The sequence below is a fragment of the Rhipicephalus microplus genome, chromosome 5 (assembly GCF_043290135.1).
Source record: "Rhipicephalus microplus isolate Deutch F79 chromosome 5, USDA_Rmic, whole genome shotgun sequence".
Taxonomy (NCBI): domain Eukaryota; kingdom Metazoa; phylum Arthropoda; class Arachnida; order Ixodida; family Ixodidae; genus Rhipicephalus; species Rhipicephalus microplus.
The window spans coordinates 208,334-231,397 of record NC_134704.1 but is presented as its reverse complement, the minus strand read 5'-3'; the positions used below and the strand labels follow the sequence as shown (position 1 = coordinate 231,397).

At 46.7% G+C, this 23,064-nt stretch overlaps 1 protein-coding gene across 2 annotated transcripts in view; it reads right to left on the bottom strand.

The window, feature by feature from the left end:
* Positions 1-23,064, bottom strand: part of LOC119175128 (zinc finger protein 277) — a 90,634-nt gene that overhangs the window by 25,609 nt on the left and 41,961 nt on the right. The window contains exons 10-12 of one of the 2 annotated variants that reach the window (XM_075894691.1): positions 21,799-21,895; positions 21,640-21,726; positions 8,988-9,112 (exon numbers count right to left, since the gene is read on the bottom strand). In XM_075894691.1, coding sequence (XP_075750806.1) covers positions 8,988-9,112; positions 21,640-21,726; positions 21,799-21,895 — 309 coding nt within the window. The remainder of the gene's footprint in view (positions 1-8,987; positions 9,113-21,639; positions 21,727-21,798; positions 21,896-23,064) is intronic. The other variant, XM_075894692.1, reaches the window with a different exon arrangement.

Sequence of the window (23,064 nt, the reverse complement as noted above, 5' to 3'; positions counted from 1 at the left end):
TGAGAAAGAAGTCACAATGGAAAAACATGGCCTATGAGCCAGGCCACATCTCCCAGTCATCATAGCGTCACACAAGTCAGCAGGATGAAGATCTGGCCGCCACTTCATCAACCGGCCATCATCATCGAACACCTCAGCAAGACGCAGTGACCGAACATGGACCACAGAAGTGCATCCCCACTCTCCACCGTGACTAGCATCATGACAACACCATCGAGTGACCTTCCCATACCCACATCCAGCCTCATCCACTGGAGTTCCCATAGAAATGATCGGACTGCTTTCCTCTGCAGTGAATTTCTTGTGCGAGTTAAGGAACTCCCTTCTGAAATAGAACTACAACGCATACATTATATATATATGTTCTTTTTTTCGCGAAATATTTATTCATTAACAGCGGGACTACCTAACATTACACAGAGAGCACAGTATTGCAGACCTAGTGTGCAGCTTGAGAATTCAACCCACAATAACGTTGTCGTCTTCCTCCTTTTGGATGTCATTTTAGTGCTTGTGCCAGAGTCGCAGTTCTATAAACGTGTCTTTATTCAGCCGGTAAGGCATCGTCTCGGTGTCTGTTAAATCGGCGAGTCACCATTGTAGGGCTGAAGACGAGAAACGTGAACTAGTTGAGTGCAGGGTGTAGCAGCTGATGAGTTGGTTGTCGAGGAAATCTCATAAGTGACAGGTGTGACCTGACAAATGATTCGGTAGGGCTCAACGTAGCACGATAATTTCTCGCAGAGGCCAACACATGGAGACGGAAGCCATAGTAGAACAAGAGAGCCCGCATAAAAACGGCATCCCTATGTTGATGATCGCAAAGAAACTTCTGAGCACTCTGCGAGGGACGATAACCGAGCATGGGTTACTGTGCGTGCTATGAGAGCACGGGTAACGGCATCTTGAACGTATGAAGTCGAGGATGATTGGTCAGACGAAAGCAGGGTGTCGAAGGGCAGTAAATGATGACGGCAGAAGAGTAGATAAAACCGTGAGTAGCCGGCTGTTTCATGACGCGACGAGTTGTAGGTGAAAGTGACAAACGGCAGAGCTACATCACAATCAGTGTGGTCGCTAGATACGTTTCGTAGAAAGCAAATCTGTCAGTGTGTGGTTGAGGCGCTCTGTAACGCCATTAGTCTGAGGATAGTAAGACGTTGTGAGGTTGTGACGGGTTGCACATCATAGAAGTAGATCATCAAACACGCGAGATAGAAAGCAGCGACCACGATCTGTGAGCAGGCGAGACAGAGCACCATGCTGAAGAATTTATAAATATATATATATAACCGAAACTATTGCACTGAGTGCGTTAGTTTCAGTTTCTCCAGCTCCGCGGTCTGAAAATTTGACAATAGATCACTGAAACTACGAGTGATATTTTTAATGTTTAAAAACTAGGCTCAACTTAATTTGTGACGTAGAACAACTTTGCCATATAAACTACCACCCTAAAATGCATAGTAAAAAAGTTAATTCTGTAAAGGGGTTTATTTGCAGCGCAGAACGCAGAAAGCGAAGCAGTCAGCAGCGTCCGGCCAAGCGCAGCAAGCACGAGCTCATGCTGATGTTGATGCCCCTGATGCGCCGAGAAATGCCGCTGAAGCTCCTCTTCTTCACTACAATCGCCCTCCGCACAAAAAGACGCCATCCTGGCGGATTAGGGAGAAGAAACGACTAATGGGTCGTAATATGGCTTGAGACGAGAGACGTGGACAGTGTCGCGGCCGCGGTAGCGTAGGTCTGTGGATGGGATGATGGGCTCCACGATATAGTTGACGAGTGACGTTTGCTCTACAACGCGGTATGGCCCGATGTATTTGGGAAGAAGTTTTGCGGAGCGGCCAGGCGCGGTAGCAGGTGCCTGAAGCCATACTAATGAACCAGGTGGAAAGTTTGGAGCCGAACGGTCCCCAGTCTGGCGGGATTGCTGCTGCCACTGGTCCTCGGTAGAAAAAGAGCGGGCAAGCTGGCGGCATTCTTCAGCATGTCGGGCAGCTTCGGACAGAGTTGTACTTTCGGACTCATAAGGTTTATATGGAAGAATAGTGTCTACTGTATTTGAAGGTTCTCGTCCGTACAAAAGAAAGTATGGCGAAAACCCAGTAGTAGTTTGTACGGCAGTATTATACGCGTAGGTGACGAACGGGAGAACTTGGTCCCAATTTGAATGATCAGAGGCGACGTACATCGACAGCATACTGCCAAGAGTACGGTTGAAGCGCTCCGTCATGCCATTCATTTGAGGGTGGTACGCTGTACTTGTGCGGTGCACGATTCGGCATTCGTTGAGTAATGCCTTCAAGGCGTCAGAAAGGAAGGCACGGCCTCTGTCACTTAAGAGCTCGCGATGGGCACCATGACGCAGAATGAAACATTGCAACAGGAACGTTCCAACGTCACGGGCTGTGGCAGTCGGCAGCGCGGCTGTTTCGGCATAGCATGTCAGATGGTCTATCGCAACAATAATCCAGCGATTACCAGCTAGAGTTGATGGTAGTGGCCCGTAAATGTCAATGCCGACGCGATCAAAAGGTCGAATAGGACAAGGAAGAGGTTGTGACGGGTAGACTTGCCCGGGAGGTAACTTTTGTCGTTGGCACTGAGCACACGAGCGAATGAATTTTTGCACGTAGTTATACATGCCACGCCAATAAAATCTGAGTCGAAGCCTAGCGTATGTCTTGAAGAGGCCTGCGTGGGCGCACTGTGGGTCCGCGTGAAAAGCTTCGCAGATAGCAGCTCGAAGATGGCGGGGTATCACAAGGAGACACTTGCGACCGTCAGAAAGGTAGTTGCGTCGATAAAGAAGATCATCCCTTAGGCAAAAGTTGCTAGCCTGACGGCGGAGAGCGCGAGATGGCGAAGGAGGGAGAGAATCAGAAAGAATGCTTATGAGGCCACTGATCCAGGGATCCTTTCGTTGTTCCACCGTCATGTTACGCAAGGCGGATGACGCAAGTGCAGGCTCGAGGGAAGAGAGGCAAACACCTTCATCCGATATGGGTGAGCGAGAAAGGGCGTCGGCGTCCGTGTGCTTACGACCAGATCTGTAAATAACGTGGATGTCGTATTCCTGAAGTTTGAGCGCCCAGCGAGCAAGTCGTCCGGAAGGGTCTTTATGTGTGGATAGCCAACAAAGGGCGTGGTGGTCAGTGACGACGTCGAATGCGTGACCATACAGGTAGGGGCGAAATTTTCCAAGGGCCCAAATAATAGCTAAACACTCTTTCTCGGTCACGGAGTAGTTAGCCTCGGCTTTCGTCAAAGTTCGGCTTGTGTAGGAGACGACATATTCATCAAACCCTGGCTTTCGTTGCGCGAGCACAGTGCCAAGTCCAACACTGCTGGCATCAGTATGAACCTCCGTGGGAGCGGCAGGATCGTAGTGGCGGAGGATGGGTGGTGAAGTCAGCAGGTGGCGTAATTTGGTGAATGCATCGTCGCATGCTGGTGACCAGGTGGAAAGGTCCTTGTCGCCGCTGAGAAGGTCCGTAAGGTGCGCACATACGGAAGCAAAATTTCTAATTAAGCGTCGGAAGTATGACGACAAGCCGACAAAACTTCTAAGTTCCTTCAAGTTCTTTGGCTTCGGAAAATCGGCGACTGCTCGAAGCTTGGCGGGGTCGGGAAGTATGCCGTCCCGCGATACGACGTGGCCAAGAATGGTGAGCTGCCGGGCACCAAAACGACACTTCTTGAGGTTGAGTTGAAGGCCGGCGTCGGTGAGATGTGTGAGGACGTGCTCGAGACGATTTAAATGGGTGTTGAAATCGATAGAAAAGACAACTACGTCATCGAGGTAGCATAAACATGTGTTCCACTTGAGGCCTCGTAAAATAGTGTCCATCATTCTTTCAAAAGTGGCTGGAGCGTTACAAAGGCCGAAAGGCATAACGGTAAACTCGTATAACCCATCAGGTGTGACAAATGCCGTTTTCGGTCGGTCAGATGCTTCCATAGGAACTTGCCAGTATCCAGACCGTAAATCCAGCAAAGAGAAGTATTCTGCTCCCTGCAAACGGTCAAGGGCGTCGTCTATTCGCGGTAACAGGTAAACGTCCTTGCGGGTGATCTTGTTTAAACGTCGATAGTCCACACAGAACCGAATGGAGCCGTCCTTCTTCTCAACAAGAACGACCGGTGACGCCCAGGGACTGTTAGAAGGCTGTACAATACCCCGCTGGAGCATGTCAGCAACCTGGTCGTCAATAACACGGCGCTCCGACGCTGAGACTCGGTAGGGGCGCTGCCGTAGAGGCGTATGGCTTCCTGTGTCAATCTTGTGAGATATGTTCGATGTGCGACTGAGGCCAGAAGCGTGGCTATCAAAAGAAGTACGAAACTTTTGCAGCAGGTTCACTAACTGGCTTCGTTCTGAAGAAGACGTTGCGACATCGATGGAGCAGTGGAAAGCGTCAAGGAGTGACTGGTCAACAACAGAGTCAGAAATGAGTGCGCTGAGGTCCGTAGAAAGTAAACTAGATGGAGCGTCAAAAATGTGACGGGCGTCGATCGGATGCACGTGACCGAGACATTCACCATAGAATAAAGGTAAAGGCCCTTCTAGCGTATTGTACACGAGCGTCTTCGTGACGCCATGGTGGAGATTAAGGAGAGCAATGGGCAGTGGAGAACATTTGCGTTGAATGAACAGGGCAGAGGGCGTAAATAAAACATCGCCGTCGGAAATAGCGTCACATGACACAGTCACCAGCAGAGAAGAGCGCGGTGGTACGGTGGTGTCGTCGGAAACAAACAGTTTATAACACGGCAGGCAGGCTTCGACAACGTCAACATCAGGAAGTGCAGATAGCTCAAGTTCAGCGCGACAGCAGTCAATGACGGCATTATTACTCGCATGGAAGTCCCAGCCGAGTATCGTCATGGGAACACGAGGGCAGCACTACGAATTCGACGATATACACAATTCCTTCGATGACGACTCGTGTGGTGCAGGCTGCGAGAGGTGTTACACTTTGTGCGTTAGCCGTTCTAAGATAGAGGCCGTATAATGGCGTCAGAACTTTGCGGAGTTTACGGCACAGGTTGATGGAAAGGATGGATAGAGCGGCTCCGGTGTCAACAAGCGCCATGACGACGATACCATCGACTGACACTTCAATGACGTTAGCTGGACAGGGGCGAGGACTTGTGCATCGCGACGGGGACGCAGTTCGTGCCTCGGGAACTGCGGCCATTAGTTTTCCTGGTTGGTGGGTCCGGAACGGCGACGCATAGGGGAAAGCGAACGTCGACGTGGAGATGGGGAGCGGCGGGTCGGGCCGTGTGGGCGATCAGAAGGAAAGGAAGAGGAAGGAGGGCTTGAAGGCGTAGAAGAAAACTGACGGTCGAAAGAGGGCATTCGTCGAATGTTCTGAGCAGCCTGGCGACGACGACTATAACGTGCCACGTGGCCAACACCACCACAAGCAAAACATATGGGACGGTTGTCGTAGGTCCGCCATTGGTCGGAGTAGACTCCGACTTGCGGCTGGGGGGCAGGAAACTGCGGCCGAGGTGGTATCGGCATAGGCGGCGGTGAATAGGTCGGCGGTAAATAGGTCGGCGGCGAATACACAGGCGCTGGCTGGAACGCAGGCTGTCGAGGTCGAGCAACGGCCTCGGCGTACGTGAGAGGTGCGGCGACTGGGGGCGGTTCACGGGCGGGAGGAAGAACTTGTGCGACCTGGTCTTGAATGAAGTCGCAGAGTGTAGATGTCAATCTGCGTGGTTGATTGGGTACACAGGACATCAAAGAGAGCTGACGAGCGACCTCAGCGCGGATGAACTCTTGGATCTTGGAGAGAAGAGGGGCATGGTCTTCTCCTATGCCAAGGGTGGAAAGGCTGGACGAAGAGTCGTCGAGCACCGAGGGCATCGGGTGGAAAGACGTTGCCTGCGCAACTCGTCAAAACTCTGGCATAACTTGGTCAGTTCTAGGACAGTGCGAGGACTCTTAGAAAGCAACATTTGGAAAGCGTCGTCCTCAATGCCCTTCATGATATGCTTGATCTTAAGCTCTTCGGACATGGACTCGTTGACTCGCTTGCAAAGGTCCAGAACGTCCTCAATATAGCTTGTGAAATTCTCACCGAGCTGCTGGGACCGAGTATGTAAGCGTTGTTCGACAAGGCGTTTGCGTACCTCTGGCCGCCCGAAAACTTGTGTGAGGTTCGTTTTGAAGACCGACCATGCAGGGAGTTCCGCTTCGTGGTTTATAAACCACAGCTTGGCCACGTCCGACAGGTTGAAGGAGATGTAGGCCAACTTGACGGCGTCATCCCATTTTTTGTGAGTACTCACTCGCTCGTACATTGAAATCCAGTCGTCAACGTCCTTGTCTTCTGTGCCTGAGAAAACGGGGATCTCGCAGACGCAGAGAACCGGCGCAGAGAACAGTAGGCGGTGCCGGTGGAGGAGTTGGAGCGGCGCTTGCGTCGGTAGGCATAATGGATGGTAAAATGCGATTCCGAAGCTCCAGGGTGATTGAAACCCAGCACCTCCACCACTTGTAACGGGGTTTATTTGCAGCGCAGAATGCAGAAAGCGAAGCAGTCAGCAGCGTCCGGCGAAGCGCAGCAAGCACGAGCTTATGCTGATGTTGATGCCCCTGATGCGCCGAGAAATGCCGCTGAAGCTCCTCTTCTTTACTACAATTCAATTATTTTTATCAATTAATCATGCATAGGTGATATAATTAGTGACAAAGTCTTTCTGCCTTTGTCTGGAAATTGGCTGCGAGGACAAGTGTTTACCTATTATAGTATTTTAAAGAAAAATATGTATTGCTTAAATAAGAACAGCCTGTGTACGTATGTGTGTGTGTCTGTGTGTACTGAAAAAGTTATTCAAATGAGCCAAATGTACTTGGGAAAAGAAGAGGCTGAACTTTAGATGACAAAAATTTGCAGGTGATCATATGTAAAGAGAATAAAAAATCAATAGCTTGTCACGCTCACAATATATATACATATAATAATGCTTATTCAGGGAAGCCAATTGGATGCTCATCAACATGATGAGATGACCTGGCCACAAGTGAGCACAATCTACTCTCTTTTTTTCCTTTTTCTTAGAGCTAGAATGCAGTTTAACCTGTAATAAGATAACACATTAAAGGTACGAATACAGTTTTTCATGGTGTTGAATCCTCCTTTGTGCAGAAAATTGGTGGGAAACACCAATATATACTTGAAGCACGGCAGCAAGTAGCCACACCAGCAATGCTCAGAAAACTACAACTAAAATGGCGGCAGTGCGGCTTTCAGAAACTTGCCCATGCGGGGAGCCTGAAGAGAGATCGGTCTATTTACTGACTTCGCGAATTGAAATGTGGACCTGCCAAGCTGGCAACAATGAAATGCCGGGGATTCGTAAAACTGAGTAGGGGTGGCGAAAAATTAAAAACAAATACACTGCTACGAATGATTGCCAAATAATTGCTCCAAGTTTTTCAGACGTCAGTGATTATACTAGTATTTACAATTATGTGATGTATACGTGCATAAGTAATTGAACAAAATGCCATGTGTACTGTGAATGGTGCTGACAGCGCCTTCCAAATCTCATTATGCTTTTCTACAGGGCACCAGTGTACCGTAGCGTAAGTGCATCAAGCAGCCTTCTGCACGGGTTAGAACAAGGCCAAAAGGCTTTCCGACACCAGGAGCAAAGCTTCTTAAACCCGAAATTCCTGTCCCGGGAAAAACAACAGGTGCGAAGCAGGGGCGCAGGCGCGAGCGATGGCAGATGACTCGCCCGCTGCACACTCACTCGCTTAGTCCTTCCAGCCACCGAGCACAGTAGACGCTCTCCCCGCCCTACAGCATCCATGAAAGCCAGTAGCGAGACCAGGCGCATAGTCGTTTCCGTCCCGTTTCTAAGGAGCTTCACTCATTGGTCGTACTCGTAAACAGAACAACTGCTACTTTTCTTTCACGATGGTGTTAGGCTTAGGGCACAAATTCTCGGCTTGCCTGTAAGGCGCGTTTGACCAGACAAATTAACAACGATGCGTGGTCGTTGGCCCTGCGACAGCACTGCGTATTTATTGCCGAGACGACACAACTTATGTGCCGTAGCTATAGCAATCAACGTGGTCGCCAGCAACGCCAGCGTGCGCCTCCAGGTTCAGTTGCTAGCATGCCATAGCGGCGTTTGCTGAATAGAAAATTAATATTTCATGCGAAGGATTGTTCACTATGGCAACCTATTTTTGTCTTGCAGTTGCAAAGTCCCACCAATAGGTAGCCATTGTGGTTAGTGGAGCATGGGAGCGCAACATGTTTGCTTTATATATTTACAATAGTATATATCTTAGGCTGTGGTTTAGTGTTAGGGTTTGTGCACATGAATTGATTGATGACGCAAACTGCAGGTAGCCGACGTAGCCTCCATTTCTCAATAAAATTTGCGCAACTGAGAGAATATTGAGGCTAGTGGGGCATTTTGGCACAGCATGGCGCAATTTTAGCCAATTTCATGATTTTGGCGAAGCTCGGCGCAGCTGTTACACCACTGTGTATGTGTGATGATTCTGTTTACAGAGAGCGGTACCTAGAACAGTATAGCTGCATGATCTGCTTGTCATTTGTCTAAGGATAATCGATAGTTTCTGAATGAGCGATGAGTTTCCAGATTTATAGACAAAAGTGTTACATTGTCAATAGCCTAAATAACATGGCCATTTCGCATAGTTAGGCTAATTCTCATAGAGAAAGTGCATCGATGGAAGAAAGGGGAGTAGGTTCTATGACAGTAAGCTCTGCATATTAGGTGCCAAACCAAGAATATTTTGGGCCAGAAACACTTAACTGCCATTTAAGCAGGTGGAATAGAGAACTTTGGCACAGTTTTATCAAGATGCACATGAATAAGAGCAGTAAGGCAAAGAGAGGTAGAATTTTAGCAAAATGATGCAAAATGCCTAGTTCAACCACCACTGGGTTGAATTTTTCTTCTGCTTATATAATCACACTTACTGTGGTTGGTCCCAGAACGACTTGTTGATGGCATTATTGTCATGCACACTGCAGGAAATGTGAGACAGGAGTTCATGATGATTGTGGAACTTTCCCAAGCACACAAAACAAACATTCAGATAAACCTGTTGAAGAAAATGTTGAAAAAGCACATAAATTCATGCTAGAGGTTACAAAGACAGTGGTGAAAAAACATTTCCCCATTTAGCACAGATGTTGGTGTAGCCAAAAAGCAGATTGTGCACAATAATCAGCAGTTTTGGTGCCACACCTGACTTACATGTACTTATTAACTAAAAAAAGCATTAAGTACCACAAATCTAAAGTACACAAATGAGTGTGACCTTTGCAATAAATATCACCAGGATAAATTTATCATTGCTTATATAATACTAAATTTTCATGTACTCAAATTGTGGTATAGCCTTATATGCCATTTCAATATGCAGAAATGGTTTATACATTTACAACACTATTAGTGAGCAGGAAGAGAATAAAAAGGTTGTAAGACAAGCATCTACAAGCCTCAAACACTATACTCTATAGGACACACATAGAAGTGCCCCACTTAAAGTGTTTGTATCCTGAATCAAAGGAGCGTTAGGATTAGGATGTTGTAGGTAGCCGGCAGATCTAGCCTTGTGAAATTTGCAGGCATTCGCCCTGCCCAGTTTCCTCTTCGCTAATCGTATTGAACTAATGTCCTTCTTTATTGTTTTTTCACCTAAGCGCCAACATGCTCTTAGAAAGTCGTGTAGCGCCACGCAATCCTGCATGAGCAGGTGGCCAGTGTGCTATTCCACATGCAGTGTTGTTCCGGACCCCCATCTCACTACATCACACCCCGACATAATTGTCATTCATCACCAGTCACATGCCAGATCTGTAGCAAAAAGTTAAACAGGAGTCGCAACACCTGCTTACCGAGGATTCAGTGACCTCGTGGAAACACAATATCAGATACACTGTCACAGAGCGAGCCTAATCGTGTTAGTTCCTCAAATAAACATTGCTGTACTTTGTTATAAGCTCATGACACTTTAGCGAATAGTGTTCTACACCACCTCATGCCTTGCAAGTTGGGCACAATGGCATTGCGAAAAGTCTGATTTTGTGGAGCCATGTTGGTGCAAGCGCTGACCCCATTCAGATGCATTGAAGCAAACAGGCCTCTTCCTTTGATAGCTTTTTTCGTCACGCGTGGCTGGTGAGACATAAGCCATAACACATGGAAATACTTGCTGACAGCTTCTCGTAAAATATGTTGATTGTCTTTGAAGCCTTCTTCTTTGGTAAGTCCCAAAGCACTCTGAGAAAGTCTGTCAGCCGCCTCACTGCCCGCTATGCCCACATGTGATGTAATCCATTGAAACTTTATATTTATATCAACACCATGTAGGTATTTAAAAGTTTTCAGAGATCTTTGAGTGCAGTGATCTGAAGCCAACCTATGCTTTAGCCACTGCAGAGCAGGCTTACTGTTGAAAGCGTCACGACTAATTAATCCCCACAGAACTTCAGCTTTTTCAGTTTGATGTACTCAGAGGAAGTAGAACTTTCAGCGTGAAAACCAAATTGGCGAGACTTCCAATATATTAAATTTGCTTACTATATAAATATATTAAGTCATTTTTGTTCAGCCAAACTAAAACTAACTTGTCAATGACTTTACTAAGAAAAAAAAGAATACTGATAGGGCAATAAAAGAAAACAGATGGCTTATCAACCTTTTTAAACATTAGAAGAGCTTCAGCTGTCTTCAGAACAGGGGTCTCAAACTCGCATCAGGTGACCGCTGCAGTCAAAAAATTTAATCCAGCAAGGGTTGAGACAGCAAAGAAGTTCAAAGCAAGAAAGGGGGGGGGGGGGGGCGAGGTAACTGTACCAAAAAAGAGGCCAGGCCATTCTCATTTCATATATAGGTCATTTCTCAAGAAGATTTGATGTCAGATGATTCCAACGCTATGTGAATACCGATCTTCATAATGAGTTTTTTGTGGTGCTGCACGAGTGTCTAAAAAGAAAAAACAAAAAAACCCACACATGCAAGAAAAACAAAAACACACACACGCTTAAACCAGTTCTGTATGTACAGAATAACCAAGCCTAGCATTACTAATCATGATAGGCTGATGAAAATGGAAGACGAAAACGTTCTGCAAACCAAGCGCCTACAATCCATACGAAGAGTGTGGATTAAAGGTGTAAAAGCAAGCATGCCGTCAGTCTATGTTATTTACATTTGGTGACGTGAAACCTTAGACAACATCTTCGACTGGAACTGAGGTAGACACAACGAGTGACAGATTGATGACACAGCGTTCGTCGCCTGAAAGTTCACAAGGCAGGAGCCCATTACGTTTTCTTCGTTTCTGGTCTGCCCGTGTCCGTCAAGACCAAGGTTCGTAAGGCTAAAATGTTTATGGAGAAAGGAAAGCCACATCCTGTCAGCCTAGCCCTTGAAACACTGAACAGTATTTTCTGCACATCCACTGAAATTTAACTTCAGAGACAACTAGAATGTTCCCGAGGCCTGGACGATAAACTTTTGCTGCGATGACACCTGTGCTGCAGGCTTAGCCCTCGAAGCTGCCGATTGTTCACTGCTAGACCAGGTTTGCTTGCATTATGATGCTCGAAGGTCTCGCAGACAGAATGTCGAAGCCTTTGTAAAAGTGCAACTGTAAAGGCTCTACCCTTGAATCCGATAGTACCACGTTAACATTGTCGACCATGACACAGAAACTGGGCACCCACAAACTCCAAAGAGTCTGACGAAGCAGAAGACCAGTATATGAAAGAACTTTTAATTAGGTGGAGATAATTGCATTGAGACGACGAAGCAGTCATGAAAGAAAGTAACATGATGCTTCCGTCTACAATGGTGATGCTGCCAATGTCTTTGAGCCAAGCTTGGCAGCTGCTACATCTGATGCGGAGTTAAAGGAGCTGCTCACCTATACACGTATAGAGCTAGAAAGTCGGGAGCAGTGCAAGCCCTTAAATGACCGACTGCTGGATGACCGTGCACAGAGGACTCAAAGCGGCAGCACCAGCATGGCTTCCGTACTACACAGCACATCAAACAGCTGAGGTGAGTGTTTTTTCTGCAAGTCAAAGAAACATGGCACCCGCGCTTGTGACGCGAACCTTGCCATCGATTCGAAGAAAGGAATGCTTGCGAAAGACAACCGCTGCTATCGATGCACGTCCCGAGGACATCAGGCACGTTCTTGCTGCGTCAAACTCACTTGCTCGATTTGCCACGGGAGGCACGCATCAAGTATGTGCGACCCGCACTATACATCGAACCAAACAGCGACACCTTCTCGTCCAGTTGACTCCTCCGGCAGCACAGTAGGAATGGTGTCGTCACAATCAGTTATGCTGTGTGAGAAGGATTCACTGAGCGGGGGCACAACAAATCACAGTGAAGTATATCTACAAACGTTTCGCGCCTTTGTCATCAAAAACGGCAAAATGAGGTATGTCCAAGGGATTCTCGACGGAGGGAGCCAGCAATCCTTCGTCACGGAAGATTCTCGCCAAGACATTACACTCACAGGTGCTGGGAGAAACTCAAATTGCACTGAATACGTTTGGCTGTTCATCACCAAGTACTGTGGAAAGACTTCAAGTGGTGGAAGTTCCTCTGCGTAGCCAACACGATTCTGACACCTGCTTGGTGCGCGCAATCGTTCTTCCAGTTATCTGCCACAATATTGCTTCCCCGAAAGCCGACAGCCATTTCGTTCAGAACCTGCGTCTTGAAGGCAAGGTCATTGCGGACGAAAAGTTTGATGCGGAAACGGAAAATAGCCTCAGCTTGTTGATCGGTGCTGAACATCTCTGGCAAATCATGTCGGGACACATCGTCAAAAGTGCAGAAGTTCCAGGACTGGTAGCAATAGATACAGCTTTCGGATGGACGCTACAAGGACCCAGTCACCAAAAAGCCTTTCTTGACTGCAGCTCTAGCCTAATGGTCTGCATTCTGAAAGTACAAGCAATTGTTGATGACGAATCAACCTAGCAGATCTTGCAATCTTTTTGGCAACTAGAAACAATGGGCATCGCAGATTCAACGGCACCTTCCTCCCATGAGTCCGTTGCACGATTACATGAAACCATTAGCAAGAAGAGCGACAGATACACAGTGACGTTGCCTTGGAAGGAAGATAGGAAACCGCTCCTAAGTAACAACCGGGAAATAACGCTATTACGTCTACAAAGATTAACACGGAGGCTATCAACGATGGAAGGAATGTTGCAGCGATATGACAGAGTAATCGGGCAATATCTGGCGATGGGTCACGCGGAAGTGGTGCCTAAGGATACTCCTCGGGATCGAGATCACACCATATATTATATGCCACATCGTGAAGTAATAAGAGAGGAATCGTTAACTACCAAACTGCATGTAGTGTTCGACGCATCGTCACACACCCAAAGTGTACCATCCCTTAACGACTGCTTGGATAAAGGAGTGAATCTCAATCCAGAATTGCTGCAAGTCCTTCGTTTTCGGTGGTACCCTGTCGCCATTGATTCCGACATCGAAAAGGCATTCTTACAAATTGAGATACAGGAGACTGACCGAGATGCATTCCGGTTTTTCTGGTTTGACTCTATTTCCGTAAGCCAACATCGTAAGCTCGTCGAATGGCGCATGACACGGGCACCGTTTGGATCAACGTCAAGCCCTTTCTTGCTCATGGCAACTATTCACTACCACTTAGATAACGCATGTGAAGACAAAGAGCTCGCTTCTACATTAAAGAAGGCATTTTATGTCGACGATTTATTAGTGGGTGCGGAGACATTCCATGAAGGTCGGCGCATCTATGAGCAGTCGAAAGCTATTATGAAAGACGCTGGCATGAGGCTCAGAAAGTGGAAGACCAATGACCATCAGTTGCAGAACATTTTTGACAACCAGGAGGAGCAAGTAGAAGGAGCATCCGGAGAAGCAGCTGCGGTCTTGGGAATGCAATGGGATATAGGAAATGATTACTTCAAATTTTCATCCAAGTCTGTGGCCCAGTATTTAGTGGCTGGCCAGCTCGACACGAAACGTACCCTACTGAAGGTTGCTTCTCGAATTTATGACCCGCTTGGCATTCTATCGCCATTCACCATCACTGCGAAGCTTTTATTTCAACGCCTTTGGGTTTTAGGCCATTCCTGGGATAAAGAATTGCCCGCAGAGATCAAGACACAGTGGGCAGCCTGGTGTGCCGATGTAATACAGCTCGGCCACATAAGGATTCCGCGTTGCGTGAGAGACGGACTGCATGGAGCACTTAAAGAAGCTGAACTGCATATATTCGTTGACGCCAGCCTGAAGGCTTATGGAGCATGTGCCTATTTGAGAGCATTTGATGAAGGTGGAAACTCCGCTACCTCTCTCATAGTAGCGAAGTCAAGAGAGGCACCTATTAAGACCTTAACGCTTCCAAAGCTCGAGCTTATGGCCGCGGTAATGGGAGCCAGATTGCTAAAATACATTTGCTCCTCGTGGAATTTCAAGCATTTCAATTGCGTCATGTGGACTGACTCCATGATCACACTGAGCTGGATCCGCGGAAACTATAGCAAGTTGAGTCAATTTGTAAAGCACAGAGTGTTTGAAATAACGCAAATTACTGAAAAAGCGTTATGGCGCTACTGCCCGGACGAAGACAACCCGGCGGATGTACTGACTAGAGGCATACCGATAAGGACTCTACGTGCATGTCGCTATTGGTGGCAATGACCTGAATGGTTGTCCCAGCCAAAATCAAGCTGGCCTTCAGAACCTAACCAGTACAAACCGATAAACGAAGAGGCAGAGATTGAGACGCAACATGTTTTTCTTCAAGCGTCATCCAGGAACTTACACCCGGTGATCAATATAAGGAAGGATAGCGACCTGCAGAAGCTCTTGCGCGTCACCGCCTGGGTCTTTCGCTTTGTGGATCGATGCCGTGGACTTCAAACTTCACTCAGCGAAGCGATTTCGGCACGGGAGCTAAGCAAGTCTGAAATGTTTTGGGTCCGATATACTGGAAGTATTCGCGAACGACCTCGAACAACTGCAGCTTGGACACCCACTCCCCAAACAGTCTAGGCTGATCGATCTTCACCTTTTCTTGGACCGAAACAGACAGCTTCGGCTTGGCGGACGACTCGAGAGAATGGACGCCACATATGACGAGAAACATCCGGTCATACTGCCACAGAGACATCCTTTCACGTCTCTGGTGGTGATTGAGGCTCACTGCAGAGCTTTGCGTGGTGGTGTGGCAAACACTATGATGCAAATACGACAGCGGTATTGGATCATCCGCGCTCGACAAGAAGTCAAGCAAATCATCAACAAATGCTTTCTCTGCCAAAGGTACAATGTGAAACCTGGGAACGTGCAATATGCGCCGATGCCTGGAGACCGTCTTCCATCGTCACGGCCATTTGATGTAGTAGGATTGGACTTTGCAGGTCCACTATATATGAAGCAACGTGAGCTACATGGTGACACATCAAAAGCTTATATCCTGCTGTTCACATGTGCGACGACTAGAGCAGTGCACCTTGAACTGACGAGTGCGATCTCGACCAGCGCCTTCTTGCTAGCGTTCCGGAGGTTTCTTGATCGCAGAGGAGTACCCGCAACAATGTACTCGGATAACGCTCTCGCCTTCGAGAGAGCGTCATGGGACCTCAGGAACATCTGGAGTGTCATGAAGAGCTCTCCATTCGCCTCTTTTCTGCTGAACTACCGCATAGAGTGGAAGTTTATCGTGCCAGGTGCACCTTAGAGGGGGGGTGGGGGGGATTGTTGGGAGAGGCTTGTTCGGACTGTCAAGTCATCGTTGCGCAAGGTGATAGGAAAAAGCAAGCTCAGCAGCGAACAAGCTGAAACAATGCTACAAGAGGTAGAAGCAGTTGTTAATTCAAGACCGCTGACCTACACGTATACGGACGCCAAAGAGCCCTCTCTGATATGTCCAGCGCATTTTCTTGTTAGACGTTCATTGTTAGCGCCTCCGGATCAGAGCAACAATGACTACGATGCCATCAGTGCTCAAGCTGGTCGAAGAGACATCAGCAAAAAGTTGAGATACCGACAGAACATGATGGATCATATGTGGATGCGATGGAAAAAAAGAGTATTTATTAGAACTACGGGCACTTCACCTATACCCAGCTCATCCCAGCAACTGCCTCCGAGTAAATGACGTGGTGATAATAGAAGAGTCTGGTATTTCCAGAGAAGTTTGGCCCCTTGGGCGTATCACAGACGTTTACCCTGGACAAGATGGAATAACACGAGCTTGCGGAGTGAAAGCTCAAGACGGGAAGATTTTCAGAAAACCAGTACAGAAATTGTACAGACTGGAATTGAACGACGCTACTGGGGGGAGGGAGTATGTTGAAAAAGAAAAGGAACAAACGTGTGCAGACTAGTACTGCAAGAAAGAAGAAGAAGAAATTGAAAAACGAGAAACGGCGTTCGGTCTGGTTTCTTCGCCGATCGGTAGTTTTTCTTTACACACGTCGCAATAAATCACCTGCCTTGCCACGGTGGCAGGCATACTGTAGGAGCCATCAAATGGTGTTCAAGTGGCACATTGGTTTCCTTCGCTAGGCCACTCACACGAAGTGAGTAGGGCTGTCATAGAATGCTGTTTCTCAAACAAAGCAAGGCTTGACATGTCATTAATTTTGGAATGCGATGGGTGATCTTTGCATTTATGTCAAGATAATATTTAAAAGACATGAAACATCTCTGTAGGTGGAGCGACCATTCATTCAATTCCACGTACAGGCTTTCCACGGGGCTAGTGCGAAAAGCACCCGTAGAGAGACAGATGCCTAGATGATGATGAACAGGGTCAAGCATTTTAAGGACAGTAGGTGTCGCAGACTGATATGCTATTGCCCCATAATTTAGGCGGGTGCGTATGAGGCTTTTATACAAATTTATTAAACACTTCTTGTCACTTCCCCACGAAATGCGTGACAACACTTTTAGAACGTTCATAGCTTTTATGCACTTGTTTTTTAAATATTTGATGTGTGTTATGAAGGTTATCTTCGTGTCCAAGATTAGGCCTAAGAATTTGTGTTCGGTATTAACAGAAAGATGTTGCCCATGCAGTTGAATATCGGGTTCGGAATGAATGCCTCTCTTCGTGGAGAACAAGATACACGTGCTTCTCTGTGCATTCAGTCGGAACCCATTTTCCTCTGCCCAATCCGAAACTTTGATCAAACCAAGCTGAACCTGTCGCTCCCACATGGCCAGATTACAAGACTTGAAACCAAGCTGGACGTCATCGACATATATACTATAAAACATATTGCGAGGAATGGACAAGCGAAAAGAATTCATTTTGATAATAAAAGCGTGCAACTAAGTACACCACCTTGCAGCACGCCTGTTTCTTGGACAAATGTTTGAGAAAGAACCATGCCCACTCGAACGCAGAGCGTCGGATTCGACAAGTAACTTTCGATTATAATAAACATTCTGCCACGCACACCAAGGTGGGACAGGTCTCTTAATATTCCGAAGCGCCATGTTGTATCATATGCCTTTTTGATGTCGAGGAACACAGAAAGGAGGTATTGCTTGTGAACGAAAGCATCTCTGATCTGTGCTTCGATACGAATAAGGTGGTTGGTGGTGGACCTACCCTCTCGAAACCCGTACTAGATTTGGTCGAGCAAATTGTTTGTTTCAAGAAAATGTACAAGTCGCCAGTTTATCATTTTTTCGAAAAGTTTGCACAAGCAGCTTGTAAGTGCAATAGGCCTACAACTCAAAACTGAAGAAGAGACCTTGCCCTGTTTCAAAATGGGAATAACAAAAGCCTCTTTCCAGGAAGCAGGGATAGCGCCAGAGAACGAGATAGCATTGTAGAAGCAAAGTAAGGTTTTTGTGTTTCAATTGGTAGATTTTTTAAGATTTCATACACCGCTTGGTCAGAACCTGGGGCGGAATTACTGAAGGAGTTTAGTGATGTTTGGAGCTCAGCTAAGCTGAAAGCTTGGTTATATGCCTCGTATCTAGTACATTTGTTTTTGGGTTTCTGCATTTCTATTCTTGTTCTGTATTTTTGAAAAGAATCTGTAGAGTGTGACGAGCTGGACACCCGTTCGAAGTGTGCACCAAGGAAGTTTGCCTGATCTTCCAAGGTGTCGCCCTGTGTGTATACGAGTGGGAGTGAGTGCACTTGTTTTCCTCCTACCCTACTAACCATGCTCCAGACTTTAGCCTCTTGCGTATATGAATTGATTTCTGATAAAAACTTCTGCCAGCTTTCTCTTCTGGCCTGCCAACACAATCTCCTGCCTTGAGACTTCATTTTCCTAAAGCTGTCAAGATTTTCGGTTGTCGGTGAGTTCCGAAGCAACCTCCATGCTTTGTTTTGCTGTTTGTGCGCGTTTAGGCACTCAGTGTGCCGCCATGGCACACGTCGTTCATTCATTTGTGGGATGTATTTTGTTGCAGCATAAATCGAAAATGCTGTGAAGTAGTTGACAGCAGCATCGATGCTCAAAGTACATGTATCATTCCAACCTAAACGAGCGATGGTATAAAACTGCTTCCATTCAGCTCTGTTTGTGAGCCAGTTGGGAACCCGTGGTGGACACTCAGTTGCTGTAATTGTGCTCAAAACTACGGGAAAGTGGTCACTTCCGTAAGGATTACTGATGACTTTCCCGTGGAGTAGAGGCACAAGGGACAAAGATACTATGCTTAGGTCTATGGAAGAATAGGTTCTGTTAGCGGGATAATAATAGGTTGGTTCTTTTTGATTCAGAAGACACGCGCTTGACGAGAGGAGGAACTGTTTAATCAGTCGACCTCGTGCATCGCAACGAGAGTCACCCCATAGCTTGCTATGTGCATTCAAGTCTCCAAGGAGAACGTAAGGTTCTGGAAGTTCATCAATTAAAGATTGCAAATCGTGTTTTTGCAGCTAATAGCTTGGAGGAATGTAAATAGTGCAAATTGTGACCAGTTTATCAAAAAGAACAGCTCGAACAGGCACTGCCTCAAGGAACGTTTGAAGTTGTGTGTGCATGCGATCCCTTGATTGACTATAATGGCATCATCACGGTCCTTTAAAAAAATAGTGTAGTCGCGTAGAAAGTTGGTGTGTCTTGGTTTTAGGTGCGTTTCTTGTACACACAACACTTTTGATGAGTGTTTGTATAAGAGTTCTTGGACATCGTCAAAGTTCCTTAGAAGGCCCCTGATGTTCCATTGTATAATTTGAGTGTTCATGGTGAAAGTAAAGTAGTGTTGTGTGTACAAAGAGCGAGTGGCTATTCAGGCGGGCAGTTTGAATTTAAGTAACAGGGCCATCACCAGGCCCTGTTATCTGATTTTGTTTTCCTGGGGTGCTCCGTGGAGCCACGCCGCTCCCTCGGCACCAAGGGTACCGACGTATCCATTGCCTCCTTGGAGGCACTGGATGCCCACACGTGCGAGCCGGTTGTTTGAAGTTTACGCCTCGCCTGATGAGGGGAGGCCTTGAGACCTGAAGACCCTGGGGTCTCTGATCTCTGTTCATATGTAGGCAGAGTAGACTCAACTACTGCCGCCTTGGGGGCAGGCGCCGCATCAGCATATCATTTTGGGCCATAGAATGGCGAGACCCTTCTTCTAGCTTTTTTAAATGAGATGTTTTCCTTCACCTTCAACATTATGATTTCTTTTTCTTTCTTCCAGAATAGACATGACCGTGAGTAAGAGGCATGATTTCCATCACAGTTGACGCAGTGTGCTGGTTCTGTGCAGGAAACGGATGTGTGATCCGAAATTCCTGATTGTGCACAAGTTTGCCGGCCACGACAGCTTTGCGAGCTATGGCCATATCGCTGACATTGAAAGCATCGTCGCGGGTTAAGTATGTATGGTCGAACACGAAGCTTTGTGTACTCAGTTATGAGTGTTTCGGGAAGGATGCTGGAGCCAAAGGTAACGATTACATCTTTTGTTGGAGTCTCTTTGCCATTACACTTCATCTTGATTCTTTGTACACTAATTACAGCCTCTTTTTTCCAGCCATCGGGAAGTTCAGCATCTGTCAAGTCAAGTAGGTCATCCTCCGACAAGACTCCTCAAACCGTGTTCATTGAACGATGTGCTGAAACAGTGATGGGGACATTACCAAAAGTCTTCAAACTGGATAGTTTATCATATTGTTCCTTGTCTCGAACTTCAATGAGGAGGTTACCACAGGCCATTTTTGTTGCTTTGTACCCTGTTCCAAGTGTGTCTATTAAGCACTTTGAAACTTGGAACGGTGAAAGTTTTCTGACAGGTTTTGCTGGTGTGTCACTGTGAATAACGTGGTAGCGTGGAAAGTTGTTTTCGTTTAGTTGCAATAGCTGAAAGCTTGCTTTGGTGCGCGCCCTCTTCAGGGAGCGATCAATAAAGGGTTGGAAGTTTTTGGCCGTAAAATATGGAGTGTATTCAGTGGCGGTGGCAGGCACCTACCACTGAGCCCAACGAGGGGACACTGCAAGACATGAAGAAATTGCTTGCATACGCCAGCTGTACACCGCCACTATAACATGATGTGAGGCATTCCAAGGTGGGGTGAACACACAAGGTTAACCCTCGCCGCCAGGAAGAATCGGAAGTGAGCAGAAGAGAGAAGTAAACAGGACAGAGTAAAAGTGAGAGATGAAGAAAGACAAAGTCGTAGGGTAGAGAGATAGAAAAAGGCAAATGTTCGTGAAACAAAAGAAGTCCGAACACCTTGCCCCCTGTATTGATTCATGTCACCACAGCTTGTGGCTTCTAATCATTGCGTAGGTTAATAAACAGATGTACACCGATTGAGCTCAAGCTTGGGCATAGAAGAAAACGTGACAAAATGAAAGAAGCCTGTTGCTATCTGGAAGCACAACATGGCATTTCAGCACCTGCAGCCACCACTAGCGATACTCCAAAAGCACATCCGCTTTTGCCGACATTGTTGCAGCTTGTTTCTTGAAAACGATTACAACACACACACGCATTCATGTAATGACATGGCTTTAATGCATGTGGGTCGATCATCCACATCTTCCAGGTTACCATGGAAAAAAAATTGTGGCTGTCATAATGTTACTGTGATGTGGGCGTAAAGTACTCATAAGGCCGGTGTGTGTGTTGCGCGTTGGATGACGAGGTGTGTGGTGCTTGTGTGAAACTGCATGAGCACGGGGAGAGAAGTGTAGAAGAAGAAAAAGGGAGAGCCGCGTGCGGGGAAGAAAGACAGACAATGAGGAGCATTCGACAGAGTCGGGTGACCGAGCCCAACATGACACCTGTATAGTATATTTTTGCAAATCATTTCCAAGCACCAGCATGGCTCTGTGGTAGAATATTCGACTGCCATGCAGCAGGTCCTGGTTCAAATCCTACTCGATCATATCACTTCAACTAAGCAACAGCAACATTAACTTCAACGATGACGACGCTATACACAAGAACAGGTGCCTAAGAGCTGCACTCTTAAGCAACTAGCATTCTCTCTTCTCAATTTTCCCACTAACAAAAGAGTGATGAAATCATGACACAGCATGGCTCAGACAGCACAAAAATTGACCACGGCATATTACAGGATCACTAACAAACATGTAACTTGCCTAACTGAAGATTACTTACCTGCTTTCGTATATAGTTTATAACCTTTACTTGCTGGTAAAAGCCAAGTCTTTCTCGTATCTTCATAAAATCAAATTTATGAATGTCCTGAAATGCACAAAATAGTGTCACAAGTTCAATATGAGTAGCTGGAGTTTAGTTAAAGACAAATCTCCAAACCTTCATGTGCCCTGTGATGGACTGAATGCTGGCATAAGCTTCACTGCAAATCAGACATATGAACCTTGTTTCTTCAGCTTCATCCTCCCAGTCCTCACTGGAAATCATGAAGGCGCACAAACATGTCATATTTTCTGTATGAAACAAATTCACTAAGAAAGGTGAGTTAGAAGGTCACAACCTTTAAGGATTGCCACTTCTCAATGAAAGAAGAACTGGCCCTTCGGAGGCGGGGGGGGGGGGGGGGGGTGCATTCACGCAACTGAATTTATGTTGAAAATGTTGTTGAAAGAATGAGTCCTTCACAGAGAGGCCGCTGCCATGCTACCACGACCCTGCCAACCAGTGAAACCATTCAACTCGGCCTAACCGCGAAGATGGTTTATGCAGCTTCGACGTCTCTCGCACTGAATGGCGTCACAGCACAGCTGTTGATGCACTTTCTCAACGCACTACTGGCAGAGCTAGGCCATCTTGCTGTCGCATCTACATCCAGCCCGCAGCCATACGATACTCTCTGTGCTGCAATGCTCGCGTGCTATAGAATACCTGCCAACCTGGCACCTGGCAAGAGAGAAATTCGTAAAACCCCCGAGGGGGGAGAGGGGGGTATCGTCTTCTTTTCTAGTTTTTTGCTGTGATAGATTTGCCTTTAGCAACAAGCATAATCATGTTTTGCTGCCATAAGTCCAATCAATGCGCTGAATTATTTCCTCCATTTCTGGCACCAAAATAAAAATAAATTAAAAAGTCATCACAAAAAAGAAGAAGGAGAAGGGTCTCAAGCGCAAGCGCAAACATTGGTGTTGCAGCCTCATAATGGTTTGGAGTGGCCGAACACATGAGGGTAGGGTTTCCCACTAAGGTGATAGTCTTAAAGGGTGAGCGCAAATGCTTCTAAAATTTCACGTCATCAATACTACCAGCAAAAAAAAATGATTTCCATCAAAACAACACGCGTATGTCTTCACACGTGAACGGACGGGACGCCACAGCTGGCCTTGCTCACTAGATTCTTTAGACAGGAACCCCAAAACACTTTTAGCCTTCTTTACATCTTGAGACTATCTTTACATCTTTAAGACTATCTTGAGGGCTTTTAATCTACCGCTGCATCAGCCACGTGCCCTCAGAGCTCGTACATAGCTATCGCATCGCCGCGACCACGGTTTCACGTGCGGTGTTTGTGGCAAACGGGTCTTGCTTTTAATCCCCGTACCTTCAAAACTAAGTTTTATGCTATCTATAATTGAAACTGCCGCAATT